At 34.7% G+C, this 17,889-nt stretch overlaps 1 protein-coding gene across 1 annotated transcript in view; it reads left to right on the top strand.

Annotated features, from left to right (window-relative positions):
• LOC150098812 (serine protease 33-like) overlaps nucleotides 1-17,889 on the top strand; it is a 47,537-nt gene that overhangs the window by 12,577 nt on the left and 17,071 nt on the right. The window contains exons 2-3 of the mRNA XM_090405319.1: nucleotides 14,053-14,183; nucleotides 14,389-14,583. Coding sequence (XP_090261445.1) covers nucleotides 14,084-14,183; nucleotides 14,389-14,583 — 295 coding nt within the window. The 5' untranslated portion in view covers nucleotides 14,053-14,083. The remainder of the gene's footprint in view (nucleotides 1-14,052; nucleotides 14,184-14,388; nucleotides 14,584-17,889) is intronic.

Raw genomic sequence — 17,889 nt, 5'->3', positions numbered from 1 at the left:
TTTCGGACGACTGAAATAAAGGTTACTTTTACTCTATTGGAGAATTTGTGAATATCGGCATTTAAGAAAATTTACAGACATTCTTAAATCTCATTTGTTTACGCTGCAGGAGGCAACTTTCACACAGAGAGTGATCAGAGGAGAAAGGAAACAGAGAACAAGAACCTTTGTTCAAAATCAGAACAAATAGCTCGGGATTGTCAACAGTATCAATACAAGTTATTGCGAGTTTTTCCATAGCAATTACTTAAAGAGCAGAAGGATAAGGAAAGTCAGCTCTGAAACCTGCTGTAGAATTTGCTGATTACGCAGGAAGCTCCCAACAGATGCAGATGATGGCTGATGGATTTCTCCATTATTCTGGAAAGGTCTAACGTGAAAGTAACATGTGGAATATGAATATTTTTGCAACCTACATAAGTAGGTGTTTGTGAACATAAGGCAAGGCAGGACAACAGTTGGTATTGCAGCACAGATTTAAAGAATAAGTGAAAAGATATTATTGGAACTAAAAGACTTTTCTTTATTACACAGATTGCTCAACTTTTCTGATTTATCATTATCTATCTGACATTTAACCCAATCAAGGTACTAATGTATAACAAGATTTAAAACAACATCTTGTGTGTGGGATTCACATAAAAAAAAACAACAACAACTAAAGATTGAATGAGGAATAGAATGCATACTAAGCAGAGCCTTTTTTTTTTTTTTTGAGAACAATAGGTACCGATACGTATCCTTTGCTAGCAGGAAAAGTTAAATAAAACGATCTGTATGTCACTGTTAAATAAAGGTACCGGCACGCCGTACAGTTGCGTACCCCCCCCCCCTCCCCAAAAAAATAATAAATACTAAGTATTCTGCTGCAGGCCTAGTTGGGTGAGAGAGTAGTGTATCCGATCTTGGAAATTTTTCATCCCACAAAACAGACAAACTGGTCAGAAACATACGCAGTTTTCAAACATAATACATTGACCTCATAATCTTAGTTGCTTGGGTGTAATTCCAAAGACAATAAAACCCCTGAATGATACCGGTCAAATCGCCATCAGACGAAAAAAAAAAAAAAAAAAACTTATAAAGGTGCCGCATGTCTTAAACGGGATTCGAACTGAGGTCTTTTCAACCGAAGGGTATTATCGATGGTAGCTGAGCTGCGGAAGTTTCCGCAACGGGCATGAACGCCTGTGAATATCTTAAAGTGTTAAATGAATTTCATCGCCCAATATGAAACCGCCTCACTGCTTACTGGAAGCCAGAGTGGCTTGGAAAAAAGTCAATGTTTGGTCCCTAGAATAGTTTCCGAATTACTTAACTCTTAGTCCACTTCCACGAATGGTGCTAATACGAATGTATTAAATGCAAACAGCCTTTCATGAGCAGGATTCACATAAATAATCATCAGTGAGTTGCCGATTATGGCAGGAACTGCAGACTTGATTGAACAAGCGGATATCATATCACCTTCGAGCTCCAACCAAACAGGCTGTAGGTTGGAATTCCCCACTGAGGATATATGTTTCTGAATGTTTTTAATACTTGCAGGTGAGTTAGCCAGTCTCAGAAGTGACAAGGCTTTTCATCTCGAATAACGGAGTTTTTCGTTCGGAAAAACAAACAATCACGCGCAGTTTACAGACATAATACGCTGGCCTCAAAATCTTAGTTGCGTCGCAGTGAATTCGAACAATCACAACCAGGCTATCGTCGCGCAGTGTGAAACCCCATCCTGCTTACTGGAGGCCTCAAGTCTTGAAAAAAAGACATTTCAGATTTGGCCTCTAGAGGGGGTGGGGGGAGGGCTCCGGCTCATTCTTTGGCCTATCCACGGTACTAATGTACTGTAAGTGGATGAAACTCGCATAAAAATGCTTACCAAGAATTAAATTTGTACAAAATAAAGTTAACATAAAATTAGAAGAAAAGTGAATAGAGAAATACGTTAATAATCGCGACACAATTTTTTTTAAAAAAAAGAAACAAAAAAGAACGCACCTGCAAGGAATTCGAGGAGGGGGGGGAATCCAGAATAATCAAAATATAATATCCACAAGCGAATGAGAAATCACTTAAGAGATCAAAATAATGAAGGTACTTAGAAGAGAATTCGTGAACAAATTCTGAAAGCCTTCACGAAAGCAGCAAATCCACAGGTCATAAGCCCTTAAATAAGTTTATTTAAATTAAATACCAGTGTGTTGCGATAATGTAGGACCTTCAGATGTTTATCTGTTTCGATTTCTAATTTTCACAATACTTTTTCAATTTCAATTTCTTTTACAATTTCACAATACGCAGCACAGAATACTAATTTGATTTCGAGTCACACAGTTTCCGATGTGAGAGCATTTTTGTTCATCACTCTGAAAAGTAGGACGTGTCGCCAAGTTCAATTAAATGTAAGGATTATCAGATTTTTGGTTTCTAGCGGATTTTATACCACAGATATTTTTGTATGACCCTGAAAAGAAATAGCGGCCCAGAGAACCTGTACAAAATTATACGCTTCTTTAAACATCATTTGATCATGTGGACCGATCTGCTCGGTGCACAACTTTTTTTAACAAGAACATTTTATTTTATTTTATTTCAATATTACAATACTGTTATATGAAGGGAAGATAACTCAATTTAAACACAGTTGTCAAGTAATTTCATTAAATACAAATAAATTTCGTTGTTTAGGATTTGAAGGATTAGGATTACATATAATGGTTTAGAATTTGTATGTCACACACACACACACTAGTGTCCAAAACCTAAGAATAAACACTATTTCTGAAGATCACAACCGCAAATTTGGACCAATCAGCTTGTGGCAATTTGTATAACTGACGATTTCGAGTAGAAAGAGGGTACTGGCCGAGTGGATAGCGTTCACTACTCTCCACCGCACGGGGCTGTGGGTTCGAATACCACTGTGGAATGGATGTTAGTCTATGTTCTTAAGTAGTAGATGATTCTCGTCACCGGAAGTGAGGCCACCATCTTGTTTACTGAAGGCGTGAAGTGGTTTGCAGAAGTACCATGTTTAGTCTCTAAGACGGGAAAACCGGATTATTTAATCTTAACCAAACCACGATTAGCTAAGGCTAAACTGCGTGATTTTGCTGGCTTTCCTGTTTTTCGCTTTCCTTTTAATGCTGTACTTTAGAAAATCCTACAACTGAAACAATACCTCCCAACATATTTTATTAGTAGTATTATTATTACGAGACTCGCGGGGGGGGTACTCCACTCCACATAACCCGCATCTTTTACTTAATCCATCGCCTACACATAACGACGCTATCCACCATCTACCGCTCACCAACACTATTTTGTCTGTAAACTGCATATGTTCTCTAGCCGATTTGCTTATATGCAGGATGAAAAATCCACGTTTTCACGAGAAAAAACTCTGCTACCTTTGCGAGATCGGCTAACTCATCATCAATGGAAAAAAGCTCATATAAAGATTATTTTCATCAAGATCTTTTCAGGTCGAACTCAGGTCTTTTCCTGTCGAAAGCCGCAATGCCCAATTGTTCTACAGAGGTGCTTATATTTAGAACTGCCTTTACATACGTAATCCTTGTCATTTTATTTAAGGTCAACAGGACAGGTTCAAGAGACACAAAATATGACAAAAATCTCTGTCATATTTTATGACAGAGGATGTGAACTTCTGGTGTAATCAAACGATGAAAAAAGATGTTACGATTTTCTCTGAAAACTGTATAATTATTACAATATACTTTATTGATGGCGACATTACTGCGATGGATGAATAAAACACTGACCAAACAGGAAATTAACCTGGCCCTGCCAACTTTAAGGCATACCACCTGGAGCAAAACTGAAGCAATCGTTGAACCAGTTTATAATTCCCTTTTCTTTCGGCCAGATTTTTATCTTCTTTTTTAGGAATAACTCTTCAGGTATCGTTATCTCCTTTATTTCCTTTGTTTTAGTTTAGTCCACGGACAGCATTTACAAACATAGGTAGGATACGGTCATAACTAGATTACACTTCTTTTCCCTACGCGACGTATCACGTGTTAATCTATTTTATGACCTTATTTTGTCCCCCCAGTTATTAATTTTCGTCGATCTCCCGTTTGTTTCCAGACACTCGTGTCTATGAGTGTATCTGAACTAGAAGTGGAGCAGTCTTACAAGACAATTGCGCTTGTGTACTTCCTGCTTGGAGTTCATTTTCAGTTAGCACGTGAAAGCTTTTGCAGGGTAGGAACAGTTTGTTATCAGAAGGAAATTTTATAGAAATGAAAATTCCGTGAGAGACCACAATTATTTTTGAATAATATACAGGCATTCTGCTGTTTATAATCCCTTTGTTCTCCAGGTCATATGCAATGGGACTTCGTAAACCAAATCCTTTGTACCGGTGAAAAGGAGGAATAACACTATTTTAGATTCGAAAATTACGAAGAACAAACCGTGCACACAATGTATGATGTTGGTTGTCTCATTTGCAACAGGAAGACTAATAAAACTTGTCCCAGTCTAATAAATCCCACAAATGCGACATACTGCTCACAATGTTATTATCTATGAATCAAAACTTGAATCTATTTCAAATATATTATATTATCGATGTATTACCTAACGGACTGAAATGGTATATCATTTTTAACATCACGTTTATTCACTAGTTTGTGCACGAGAGTTTGGTGAATAAGGAAGGAAATAACAATTCCTGGCTTACTAACACTCCTACGTAAGATAAGAAATTTCAACTGACCTAAACAAGATGTTAGGGATAACTTCTGTAAACCTAACCACATTTTGTTTAATAGGAAATGGAACGTACAGATACCGATGGATATATTTTTAGGAGAAACCTAGTATGATCCGCTACGTCATTATTCTAAGTCCAAAATGGAAAACAGGAACTCCAAACTTGCTAAAACCCGGCAATCGTTTTGTTCGTTGGGTAAAAATAAAAATCAATATTTGCCATCAAAATATTGACTGCATTACATAAATATAAATCGCTTTATTTTATTTTTCAATGATGTTACGTGTTTTGCGACTTTAAAATAATAAGTGAAAAACAAAACTGTAGAATCTGTGCTTGAACTGGTGCCGTGAAATGCACGTTTCGAATAAGAGAGAGACAAATTGAACCTTCGCATAAGTTAAAGCTATGGTAAAACATGTTACAATTTAATTGTGTACGAGATAACTACTTTATGCCGCATATTCTTTTGTAAGGTTACCTGTGGAAAAAAAAACTTCCGTGGATGGAAACCACATAAAAAATAATAATATTGATACCTAATATAATAAATAAATATTATTAATTTTTATGTGGTTCCCGCCCACGGAAGTTTTTTAAATAAAGCTTGTCCCAGTCTAATAAATCCTACAAATGCAACATACTGCCTCACAATGTTATTTTCTATTCTATGAACCAAAAATATTGGAATCTATTTCAAATATATTATACTATCGGTGTATAATATACAGGCATATATATATATATATATATATATATAACACACACACACACATATATAGATATACATAAACATTACAACTAATAAAAATAGAAACATATTAGAACATAGAAGCATAAGACATAAAAACATGATTATTTATAATAATAATAATAATAATAATAATAATATTTTAACAAGCGATTTAATTATTATTTTATTTATTTATTTTTAATAGTTGCAGTTTCATTGCAGGCACTTGAATATATCCATATTAAAAATGATAAAATACGTTATAGTTTTATTTTTCTTAATACGGTGTAACAATCCGTTTCTTTCACGTTTTTCTTTACTTTTGTTATGGCTGCTGTTATAGTTATTAATTGAAATGTTCCCAACCCCCTGCTTTTAGGTAATTCTTTTTAGTTCTATCCACAGCTATATAGCAACGACATTACCTTTTATTGTGATATTTATGAATGTATTTATATAAAACGCCCACTTATAACAGCGTCATTTCATGAGTTTGTTTACAGTTCGCATATATTGCAAAATTACTGTTGTAATTTTGCAATATATGCGAAACAGAATTACTTTGAAAACTAAGAATAACTCTATAAATACTTTGTAAACATTGATTAAAAAAAAATAGAAAACAATCATTACAAAATTCCATTCCGCACTATGTGAACACTTTTCTTTAACCATATAATTTTAGGTTCTGTTCCCGCTATGAATTCGAGGCTTTCTTACGTAAATTCAACGTCACAGATGATATTATCAATATCACTATCTTTGTATACAAATAAGAAAAATACAAACTCATATCAACATATGCGCTTAATCAAAACCACTAACCTGTAACCCATCTTCTTGGTTAAATTATTGTCCAACAAATATCACAAAGAAAAGCTATAATAAATAACAACATTACCAAACGAACACCAGCCTACCATCATCCATTTTTTTTTCACTATGCGCCCTCTACTTATGACAATATTTAATAATGTAACTTCATGCATAGATTTTGATAAATTATTTGTTGCTAATTATAGCCCAATACTAAAATTTTAAAACACTATACTGCAAAGCTTACAGGAATATACAGGGTGTTCGGGATAAATTTGACATATTTATAATTAATTATATTTTTCCGTAAGTTACATGTATTAACACACACTTCTCTTCATTTAAAAGTTTGGACCCTTCTTCATTCATATACAAGATGTCAGAAAGGATGGATAGCTGGAACCCACCTGAATCATGGAAGAGAATAACTTGTATCATGATGATTCGTGCCCGCCATCAAAATAAGGATATTACGACTGCTGCCCAATGCTCCCTGAATACAGTAAAAACAATCAGGCATGAACTAGAGACTTGCAATGGTGACTACGAGGATGTAGCAAGAAGAAAGATCCCTAGCAGACGATCTGATTGCGTTCGTACAGCAGAATTCCTCGCAAATCTGCAGGAACAGGTGTTGAAGAACCCTGGCATTGGAATTCGGGCTTTGTTCGTGGAGTTGCTAACTGTAGTCAAGCCCTGGATAACAAGGGTAGCCAATGGTAGGCCGTATGTATGGCAGCAGGATTCGGCCCCTTGCCACACCTCTGGGAAAAGTCAAAAATGGTTGTCTGAAAATTTCTACGACTTCACCAGTCCAAATGTTTGGCCTCCAAACTCCCCAGACCTTAACCCCATGGATTATTTTGTATGGGGCGCAGTTGAAAAAGACACCAATCGCACTTCCAGTAATACAAAAGCCCAGTTAATGGATAAAATTAAAACAGTTTTTGCGGCCCTTCCCAGGGAGACTGTAGCATCAGCTTGTTCGAGGTTCCGAAGCAGAATTGAAGCTGTGATCGATGCTAATGGTGGTTATTTTGAGTAAATCTTGTTGATAGTATTGTAATTAACTCTGCCTGTAATGTTTTTTTTGTCAATTCATTAAATTTAATAGATACAAAGAAGATTTTCTTTTTCCTTACGAAACTGTCAAATTTATCCCGAACACCCTGTATATGTGAACTGAGAATGCAGTAGCTTTTTTAAAACAAATATTTATAGATAATTCAGATGTTTTATATGAGCATCACGATCATTATAATTCCAAATATATTTAGCGATATACGGCTGTAAAACTGAATCAGAATTTCGTATTGAAGTAGGAATCTTCATGAGAACTTCTTTTTTTTCAGTTGAAGGTAGGTTAGCTAATGCATAATGAACTGTAGTAGTAGGTCTTCTAGAAATTCGAGGTTTTCCTTCCCAACGAGCATACTCGTACATTATTTTTAAAAAATGGTGAAATACAGATGGAAGAGTCCTGGGAATCCATGGCTGTGCGAACTAGTATTAGTAGTAGTAGTAGTAACAACCGACAAATGAATAACACTTAAACACATGTAGACATACGATTTCTTGCCCCTATTGTTTCTCCGCTTGTTACAAGAGTATCTTGAGAGAGAGAGAGAGAGAGAGAAAGAGAGAGAGAGAGAGAGAGAGAGAGAGAGAGAGAGAGAGAAAGAGAGAGAGAGAGAGAGAGAGAGAGAGAAAGAGAGAGAGAGAGAGAGAGTATAATAAACAATAAGAAACAAAATTAGAATGTCATAAGTCACGTAGCATGCATCTAATACTCGAGTATTGGTCATAGCTGTATGAGAAATAACAACTTCAAAGAAGACAGTGAGCAGTAATAATTATCTAAATAGAATACAATAATTATTTATAAAAATTATTTATTTATGTATATTATTAAAAATAAGTTTATGGAGATCACATCCCAAAAGTCGGATCTTAGCGCGCAGTCTACATTATTTAGATTTGAGTCGTGAAGTAATCTTTCACATATTCCCAAGAAGAAACGTTCAAATTTAAATCGATTTGTGTGGAGTATCTTAGTTTGATTAAATCTGTGACTAGTGTCAATAACACTAGATGAAAGGAGAGATTCGTCAGATTCTAATTTGTTTTTTATGTGTTCATGAATTCCGATCTTAGTAGAAGGGCCAATGTCCAAAAATCAGGTAAGTGAGAAGTAAACGGCACTTGATAAACAAGGTCAGGATAAGGGAGGGGATAATTTGATGATAGCCAGAAGAGAAAATAGTTTTCGATACATGCAAATAGCAATGATAGCAATTTTTATGTTGTTACATTTGTATTAAATTTATTCATTGACTATTATATCTGACACAAAAAACGTAGCAGTAACAACAACAATAATATATCAGTAAAAAACTATACATGAGCAATAAATTGAGTCAAACTTTTTTGTCATCCATAAAAGTTATGCTTATTTTCCTTATACTTTCGGCGAAAAAAAATTTCTCCCATCGGAAGTAATGCTTACCAGACAGATAAAAATTAAGCATTAAGGATGCAAATGGTCTGCCTCAATTTTCAACTAGATTATGGCATTCAAATATCTCTACACCTACATCAGAAGACAACATATCTAAGAATATATGCTGACACCAATGTCAGCCTGTATGGCTGATGTCACCCAGTATGGTTAATTCATGATACACTTGTCATACTCTAGCCCTGTCGTGAGCGTGGAACAACTGAAAGTTGATATTGTCAGCCCAGGTGTGTGTTTCCACTATCTGTAACTGATTGTTTTGTAGATTGATAGTATTGCAACTCGTGCACCAACTCGACTTACTGCTGCACCATTTGACAGAAAATGGCGTATTGTGTGAGCATATACACTCCTCAGACCACTGTTGAATAATCTGTAGAAAGCAATAGATTTTGGATTAATAAAATCAATGAATTAAATTAGCTAAATTGATATTCAGTTTTCGCAAATGATATTAAATATTTATCTAAATGTTATAATATCATAAATTTCAGAGCTACATGAACTACCAAAAGCAGTTGGTACTCCTTTCTTTTAATGATCTCGTTAACACAGCAGGAATGGTTACTCGTACCATACAAGGTCAGAAAAGTTCAACCAAAATTAGGCGTTGCTCGCGATAGGTGTAATGAATTCAGGTCGCATGTGTATTATATCTGGGGCTGCTCATAAAGTTTTCCGGTCATTCCCATGGTTCGCTCAGTGGGCCAGTTTTAATAAAGAAGTTGTTATTCATATGTGTAAACTTTGAATATATTCATTTATAAGAATGTGCTAACTGTTTTCCATAATATTTGGATATCATAATACTCAATTCTTCAACATATAGATTAAAGAAAGATAATCTAAAATGATCTTTTAGAAGATAATCATATTTTTTAAGAAACGGCGAAAAATAACGGAAGTACTCTGGAATAGATAATCTTGTAGCAATTCTGTGCTTGCAAAATAAAGCACCTTCTTTCTATTGTTTTGTTCTCCGAACTCTACAAAGAACTTTTGTGTAGAGGTTCTGCTTCACTAACTTCAGAGATTTCCGTGTCAAACGGGAGGAGAATCAGGGCATGTCACATTGTCCTTAGACATGATTCGGTCTATCACCAATATATTATCACATGTTACGATAACAAATGACAACTTTTTAGGTATGAATTTGATTCTAAAAATATTTGTAGCTTTAAAAAAATCAAAAATCGATGTGTCCGATTGACTTAAACTACAAGTTAAGTATGGATGCGAAAAATTCAATGCATATTGAGCTCGTATCTAAAATCAATCCTATATTTCAGTTATTTCAATTGACTTTCATTGGATTGTTAATGATGGAAGTGATGATGCAATAACAATTATGTTTATTCCCATTATCTTTATTTGCGTTCATGCTGGAACTTTGAATTTATTTTTTTAAGAATCTTTATAATTTCCGCATTTTTGGGTTCAGCCACTTCTGTGTGGATTGGATCTCAACCGACATCAAATGTTTACAATGTATTTTTTTGATAGATTCAAAAACAAAGTTTGATGTAAATAGGTTAAAATAGGGAGATACATAGGTGTCAGCATGTTCGCTTCCTCAGGTCATTGTATTCGAATTGAATGTTGTTAGGGAAGTAAATGTTGGAAATAAAAATTTATGCAAAAATGTATGTGCAGAACAAAAATTAAGGAAATTAGCTTCTTATATAGTCTGTATCTGCACGTTTTTTTAATTCTTCAAACTTCCTTGGTCTTTTAACATTTATAGCATGCTCTGCCACTTAAGAAATTTATATTTATACTCCACTTTATCATTTGTAAAAACTGCACAACTTGGGATAAAAATGTCTTTGACCTTATTTTGTTTATATCTGTCAGCGGATTTGTTTAAAAACTTCTAAGATGTCCGGGAAAGATGTCACCATGCTTTTTCCTACTGTAGGAAATTTAATATTATCACTTTGCATTTTTTGTTTATTTAAAATCACACAGATGGGAGTAACCGTGGCAAACAGTACAAGGATGTATAAACAAAATGGCTGCTGATATATTAATGTCAGTAATTAAAAAATGCGTTAATGAAATTCAAGTGGTATAAGTGCAAAACACGTTGCGATGAATCTAATCCAATGTCCTCTAAAAATGAAACGATTATGATATGAATTTGATTCAAAAAAAGTGGGATACTAAATGTATGGAAGATTCTGAAGTTTCTGGAGAATATATAGATGTTGAAAAGTTTCTCAGAGTCAACAAACAATCAATTGGCCAATGGCATCTTGTCATTGAAAAATGGCCCAAGAAAATAATGTCAATTACTTGTAACTTATTACCAGTAAATCGAGTCTTGGTCATATTTTCATGAATGCTTTTTAGAAATCTTCAAGTCTGTAAGAAGGTAAACTTTCTTCAGATATGAGAGTAAACTTTTTGAATGAATGTCAAAAAATTATGCAGGTCGTGTATGGCTTCCTTGGCAACTTTTATCATAGACCATCATAGTTTCGATTCTAGTTGCCTACTAACTAGAGAAACTTTCTCCAAGCTAGAACCATATCAAAATAAAAGCTATCCTAAAATAAAATAGAATAAAATAATAAAATATAATAAAAATATAATAAAAATAAAATAAAATAATAAAGAATATAATAAAAGCTATCAAAAACTTGAAAGATTTTGTTGAGGAGATTTGTAATTATAAAAATAAATATAAAATGAATCCTTTATTATCCTAAAGACATAGGTAATCACTTCTTAGCTGTAACGTTTGGAAATTAGTTGGCAGCTAGTCTTTATCATTGATAGAAGATGTTGTGTGAATAACGGTAGAAGTAATTAAGACTATAAGATCAGTGTATTAAGTCTCTTAATCATGTGGGTTCGTCTGGGTGGTGCGCTAATAATTTGCGGGATAAAACCCAAGCTTATTATTATTATTATTATTATTATTATTATTATTATTATTATTATTATTATTATTCCTGATACCTCCAAGGAGTCCGAAGACTCATCGCGGGAGGACACCCACTATTACAACTGTCTCAACCACTACACTGAACCTCTACTACGAATCATCTCCATCAACGCCATCTACCGCCCACCTCCACCACCACCACAACTAGTATTTTTTGTCTGTAAATTACGTGTGTTCTGAAGGGCCGATTTGTCTGTATGCGGGATGAAAAACCTGAGTTTCCAGTAGAAAAACCCTGCTACCTCCATATGAGATCGGCTAACTCGCCTTCGATTGAAAATCGTCCAGATAAAGATTCCTCCCGTCGCGACGAGAATCGAACTTAGGCCTATTCCAATCGACGGGAGCAATGTATTGTCGTTCTTCCAATTGCGCTACGGAGGTGCTTCAGTTTTAAGTTTCCACAGGAAACAGGCCAGCTCTGTATGAGACTGTCTAACTCATTCTACGTTGAAAGGTCTTATAAAGTCTTGAGTCCTCAACGAGATTTGAACCCAAGTCTTTGTAACTAAAATCACTTACAGATTATAGTGATCCCTAATTGTCATAGATCAAAAAGCTCAAGAATGAGGCTCACAACTTCTATCGATTATTTTTATTACTTAAGAGGTTTCAAAGTCGAGTTTGTTTGTTTTTTTTTTCTGTAGAGAAAAGCCTATATAGTTCTTCATATTACTCGGAAACCGAATGTTAAATTAAAAAGGCTAAATAAACAAACAGAACTGTGAAATGCATGACTGCTAACCTCCGTTAAAAGTAAATCACCGCGAATCTCTGTGGGAAATGATTTTCAGCTACAATGACTTAGGCAAACTGGTTCTTCTTTTTCAATCATACTCTAATAGATAACGACTATTTAAACCTCTTTCTACATATTTTTGATTTTATAGCAATGAAGACATTTTTGTGTCGTTATTATGACGCTTTTCCATATTTCCCTCTACCATAAAAATATTTTTAGATCGAATTATTCTTTTCAGTAGATTATTAACAGATTTTTCCTATGAGAGGATATCTCAAAATCAGTAGTAATAAATTAAATAAGACAGTAAATCGCATTCATTTCTTTTTCAGTAAAAACGTGGCAGAGTTCTTTATTCGAACAATCAGCATTGAAGTCTTCTCTAGTTCCGAAATATTAAGTTTCGACACTATGATTTTCAACTTTTTTCTTTATGTCAAACAGTAATAACATTATTTTGTGTGTGTGTGTGTGTGTGTGTGTGTGTGTGTGTGTGTGTGTGTGTGTGTGTGTGTGTGTGTGTGTGTGTGTGTGTGTGTGTGTGTGTGTGTGTGTGTGTGTGTGTGTGTGTGTGTGTGTGTGTGTGTGTGTGTGTGTGTGTGGTTAGGTGGGTGGAGGTAGGGTGAGGTGCGTGCGTGCATGCGTGTCTGAATATCCTTCAGTTTAAATCTCCAGCTACTAAACCTGCTTGTGATATTGATTCTGAAAGAGACGTTCTGTGTTTCACTTTCCAGGTGCAACTGTAATGTTTAGGTAACAAAAGTGTCTTAGTTCTTTAAAAGTTAGAAAACTAAGAATTATCCAAACATTAATTACTCGATCGAAACTCACTTTTAAAGATTTTTTTGAATAGTAATAATGTTAAGTAATGTAATGTCTCTCTCGTTAAGTAATGTCTCCAATGCTAAGAGGCTTTTTTTACGTCTCATTTGCATGAGATAAAAATAAATTAAATAAATCAGCTAACGCCTTTTATTTGCCAAACGGATGCTGCTTAACTCTAACTGTTGAAAATTGGAGCAGCCAGTTGCCATCCTTAACCAATCAGAGATAGTTTCCTAATACTATCAATGGCATCCACCGAAGAGAGTACAGCAGACACCTACCGCCATCTCGTGATCCCTAACACTATATATATTATTGTCTGAAATAGTGTTCGTCTATGGGCGATTTTCTTGAGTTGGGATAAAAAATTCGAGTTTCCAGGAGGAATAAAAAATCCAATTCGAACACAGACTTCATTTGCATGGGCAAAGAGCAAAATTCAAATTCCATCTAGAGAAACTATATTGTATTGAGCCTTTCTCAAGTATGTAAGGACAAGTTAGTCAGAAAGATAGAGTGCCAAGATGGATATATGAATAATATGAGCTGTTTAAAATTCACATTTGGCTTATAAAATCCTTCACTCATAATTTGCAGAGTAGAAGAAGCTTACAAAGCAACAAGTTAATTGATACTGTTTTCACTAGATTTCAATTTATAAAAAGTATTTATAATTTTAAGATAATTGTCGTAATAGATTTTTTTAATTATTTATCTCTTTTAGTTTCATTCCAGCACATGGGAGGTGTCCTGAGATGCGCATAAGAATATGGGATATAAGAAAAATTATAATATTACTACTGGCATCTTACATCCAATTAAGTTCTGCTTTCATCCGACTAGCAGTTCAAAGAGGTAAAGAGAGTGTCTTTCTTTCTTTCTTTCTTTCATTCTTTCTTTTTTTTTTCAGTTTTAGAAACAGTTTTAAACTTTGAATAAACTCACTTTTCCATTTGAATCCGAGTTAGACAAACTGTTTTTGATATTTTTATTCTTTACAATTAACCATTTCAGGCCAATGCTTATTTAAGTTCATGTGTAATTATCTTTTCCGTGACAGACGATACCAATTCGTGCATTTTTAACGGAGTTCAACACGTTTGTACTTTTACCCTCCTCTGTTATCTGACTGGAGGAGCCACTGCAGGATCTTGTGGAGGTAGATTATTTCATAGCTGTTGCGTTTACGGAACTGAAGGTGTCAGAAGAACACGACCTTCCACCTTTAATCAAAGGGCACTGAATACAGAAAAGTGTAAGTAATTTAATACGGATATTATGTGCATTTAATTTGCCGCTAATTGTTTTTTATTGTTATTTATCTTTTAATTTTGAGATACATAACAAAATACGAATGTATTCGATAAATTGAAAATAATTTGAAAATAAATTGAAATAATAAAATAATAAAAATAAATTGAAAATAAATTGAAAAATAACACTCAATTTTGTTATGAGATACATAACAAAATTGAATGTATTTGATAATTTTATGTTAGCGTGTCTGCTAAGGACAGGATTATTATTACTGTGCAGTTTCACATTGATAATATATAAAGAGAAACAGTGTGTGAAAATTTAATTCATTATCTCTAGCAGTTTTTCACAGAGACTGAGCAAGGGTTTCACTGACAATGTAATTTCATATCTAAACAGGATTTTCAAAATTTCGAAGAGTAGTAGCCCACCATTGCAAATTTTGGATAATATTACCTATTAATTATTTTCACTGATTTGCATATTAAAAAATATCCTCTAATGCCTTTTATGCCTTAAAGAGAGTGCAGTCCTTTAGCCCTAACTAACGTTTTGATGGTAGGTAGCCAGTCACCATCCTTCAAGTCTTCGTTGATAATAAGTCCAGGTTATCAATGAATCAAAGCACTTCAGGAGAGAGCGGCAGACAACTGCTATCATTTAATAGTTCTAAATCTTAACACTGGTACTATTGTCTGTGATAGTGCAAATTCTTTGAGATAGGGTTAAAAAAATTCCGAGTTTCAGGGAGAGAAAAAAACTTTGCTTGGCTGTGACAGAGATCGACTACTCATGAAATTGGCCAAAGAAAGGCTTAGAAAAATTTCTTCAAGTTGACGACGGGAATGGATCTTATAACAGTCTTTCACCCATGGCGCTCGGGTGGCCTAGCGCTATGAATGAAAGCTCCGTTTCCATTAATGATAAACAATGATGCTACACAGGCACCATTCTTTATCGTTAATGGATATATCATACAGGGTTACCACAAATCAATGCCAATATTTAAATGCAGATACTACGGGGAATTTTCCCAAGCAACATGCGCACTTGTAAAGACTGGCTGAAGCTCACTGGCTAGAGCTACGTTGACTGTGTATGGCCCGTGCTTAAGCAATAGAGTGAGATGACGTGAAATGGCCACGTGCGCGCATGAAATCACAATGCTGCTGCGTGGACTTGGAAGCTCGTACAACCGAGCAAGCCAAGGTAGCTTTGACTAGACGAGCAAGCATCGGTCTTCGATACATGGTAGTAACAGTAACTATAATATTTTATTTAATAAAATCACTTTGTTAGGTTACCGTATGAGTTTGTCACTTAATATATTTCAAAAAATTATGTTTTGTTTTGTTTTGTTTTGTTTTTTAAAAAAATAAAAAAGTACAAGAAGAACAAGGGCTTCGCAAATTTGAGAAAAATTTAACAAAGGGCTCGGGCGAGCCCCTTATAGCTAGTTATATTTAACTGAGGTTCGGCTATTGCCGTTGCCCTGCCATGACTAGAGCTTTTAGCTCAATAATACCCCATCCACACATTTTCTTCAATCAGATGAAGGAATAAAGAGTCGAGGATTCAGTCTATCTCCCCCCCAAAATTATCCACGTTATATTAATTATATATTATCTTTTATAAATTATATTATGTTACATTATATATTAACTATTTAAAATATAACTGTGAACCGTTTAGAATATAAAGTTATTAGCGTTATATTTATCTTTTTTTTTGCCAAAAATACGTGCAGAAATACAACTTTATGGTTTGATTTGGTTGTGCGTTTGTGTCTCCGATGGAAGTAACAAGAAGGAATGTATTAATTCATTGTATTTACTCTTGTAAACATGTTAATAATTATGAATATATATATATCAGCCATATATTCTTCCAGATATATTTTATATCTGGAAGAATATATGGCTGATAGATATATTCATATCTATCAGCCATATATTCTGTTATGTTGAAACGTTATTTTATAAACATTTGTTCAAACAATCTGTAAGATTGCATATTAAATGAGATACAAAACTGTATATTACTCAGAGAGCAAAGGCCAATCCAGAATATATCCCCTCTCAGAACCAGTGAAGATTAAAACTCGACTAAAAGAATTTACAGCTTTTTTTTTTTTTAAGGTGGAGTTACTCTTTCCTATCTCCTTTAAAACTCTGAAATAACAAGCATATATATAATCTTCATTATATACATACACAGGATTTTATGGTTATAATGAAAGCCTAAATATATAAATATAAATACATATTCCTTATCTTATAGTCCTTATAAGGACTGGCTTAAAGGGGCGAAGCAAGAATGCTTTTCATCTTCCCCGTTATCTGTAGAGGACGGTGTAGGGATAAGGTGCTATTGAGCTATTAAAGCTCTGATCATGGCAGGAGGGTAACAGCAATAGCCGAGCCTCAGCTAGAACTTCATTGGCTACAGCATTGCCATCCATTACCCTACAAGGGTATTAATCACCGCATCTCACGGTCGATTAATCAAGATCACCACCTACATATTCCTACCATTTTTTTACCATTAACATTACTGACAGGATGGGTGAAGCATTAGTGCTCTTCATATTCCCCTTTATCTGTAATGAGAGTTGTTTGGGAATGGGAGGTTTGTGAGCAGTTAAGCTCGCCCTCTGAGGGCAGTTGTGTTAGCTATGATCAGTTGAGAGAAGAATAGCCTTCGGTCTTTTGTGTTTGTAGTAATCAGTCTCATTGTAATTGACAGCTTGTACAATTAGTGGGTTTGAATGTGAACTTGACTTCACGAAGAATTTTTCTGCAAGATTACGAAGAAAGGAGGAAATGTATGGAATGCCGGTTTCTCGGTGAATCTGTGAATTTCTGATGAACCATGGTGCATCCAGGATCATCCTAAGGCATTTGTTTTGGATTCTCTGTAATTTCGAAATGTTTGATCTTGAAGTGTGACTCCATTCTGGTGATGCGTAGGTAATGACTGGACGTATTACCATCCGGTAAAGAAGCAATTTATTATGTAGGTTCAATTTGCTCTTACCGTTGATGAATGGGTAGAGCTGTGCTATTACTTTGGAAGCTTTGGAGCCAATGAGATTAATGTGCTTGTTAAAAAGGAGTTTCTTATCCATTAATACCCCAAGATATTTGGGGTATTAACGGATTACCATGGGATGTTATGACCAGAGAGCAGGATGTCTTCTTCATTGCAGACTTTTCTTCTTGAAAACAGCATGGGTGAGCTTTTGAGGGAGATTCACCTGAATCCTCCAGTTGGTGAACCAGTTTGCTAGCTCATTGATACTTCC

Source organism: Typopeltis vanoorti, chromosome 15 (assembly GCF_054136105.1).
Source record: "Typopeltis vanoorti isolate ZY-2024b chromosome 15, IOZ_Tvanoo_1.0, whole genome shotgun sequence".
Lineage (NCBI taxonomy): Eukaryota > Metazoa > Arthropoda > Arachnida > Uropygi > Thelyphonidae > Typopeltis > Typopeltis vanoorti.
Note: the sequence above shows the minus strand (reverse complement) of the source record. Positions and strands in the feature narration are given on the sequence as shown.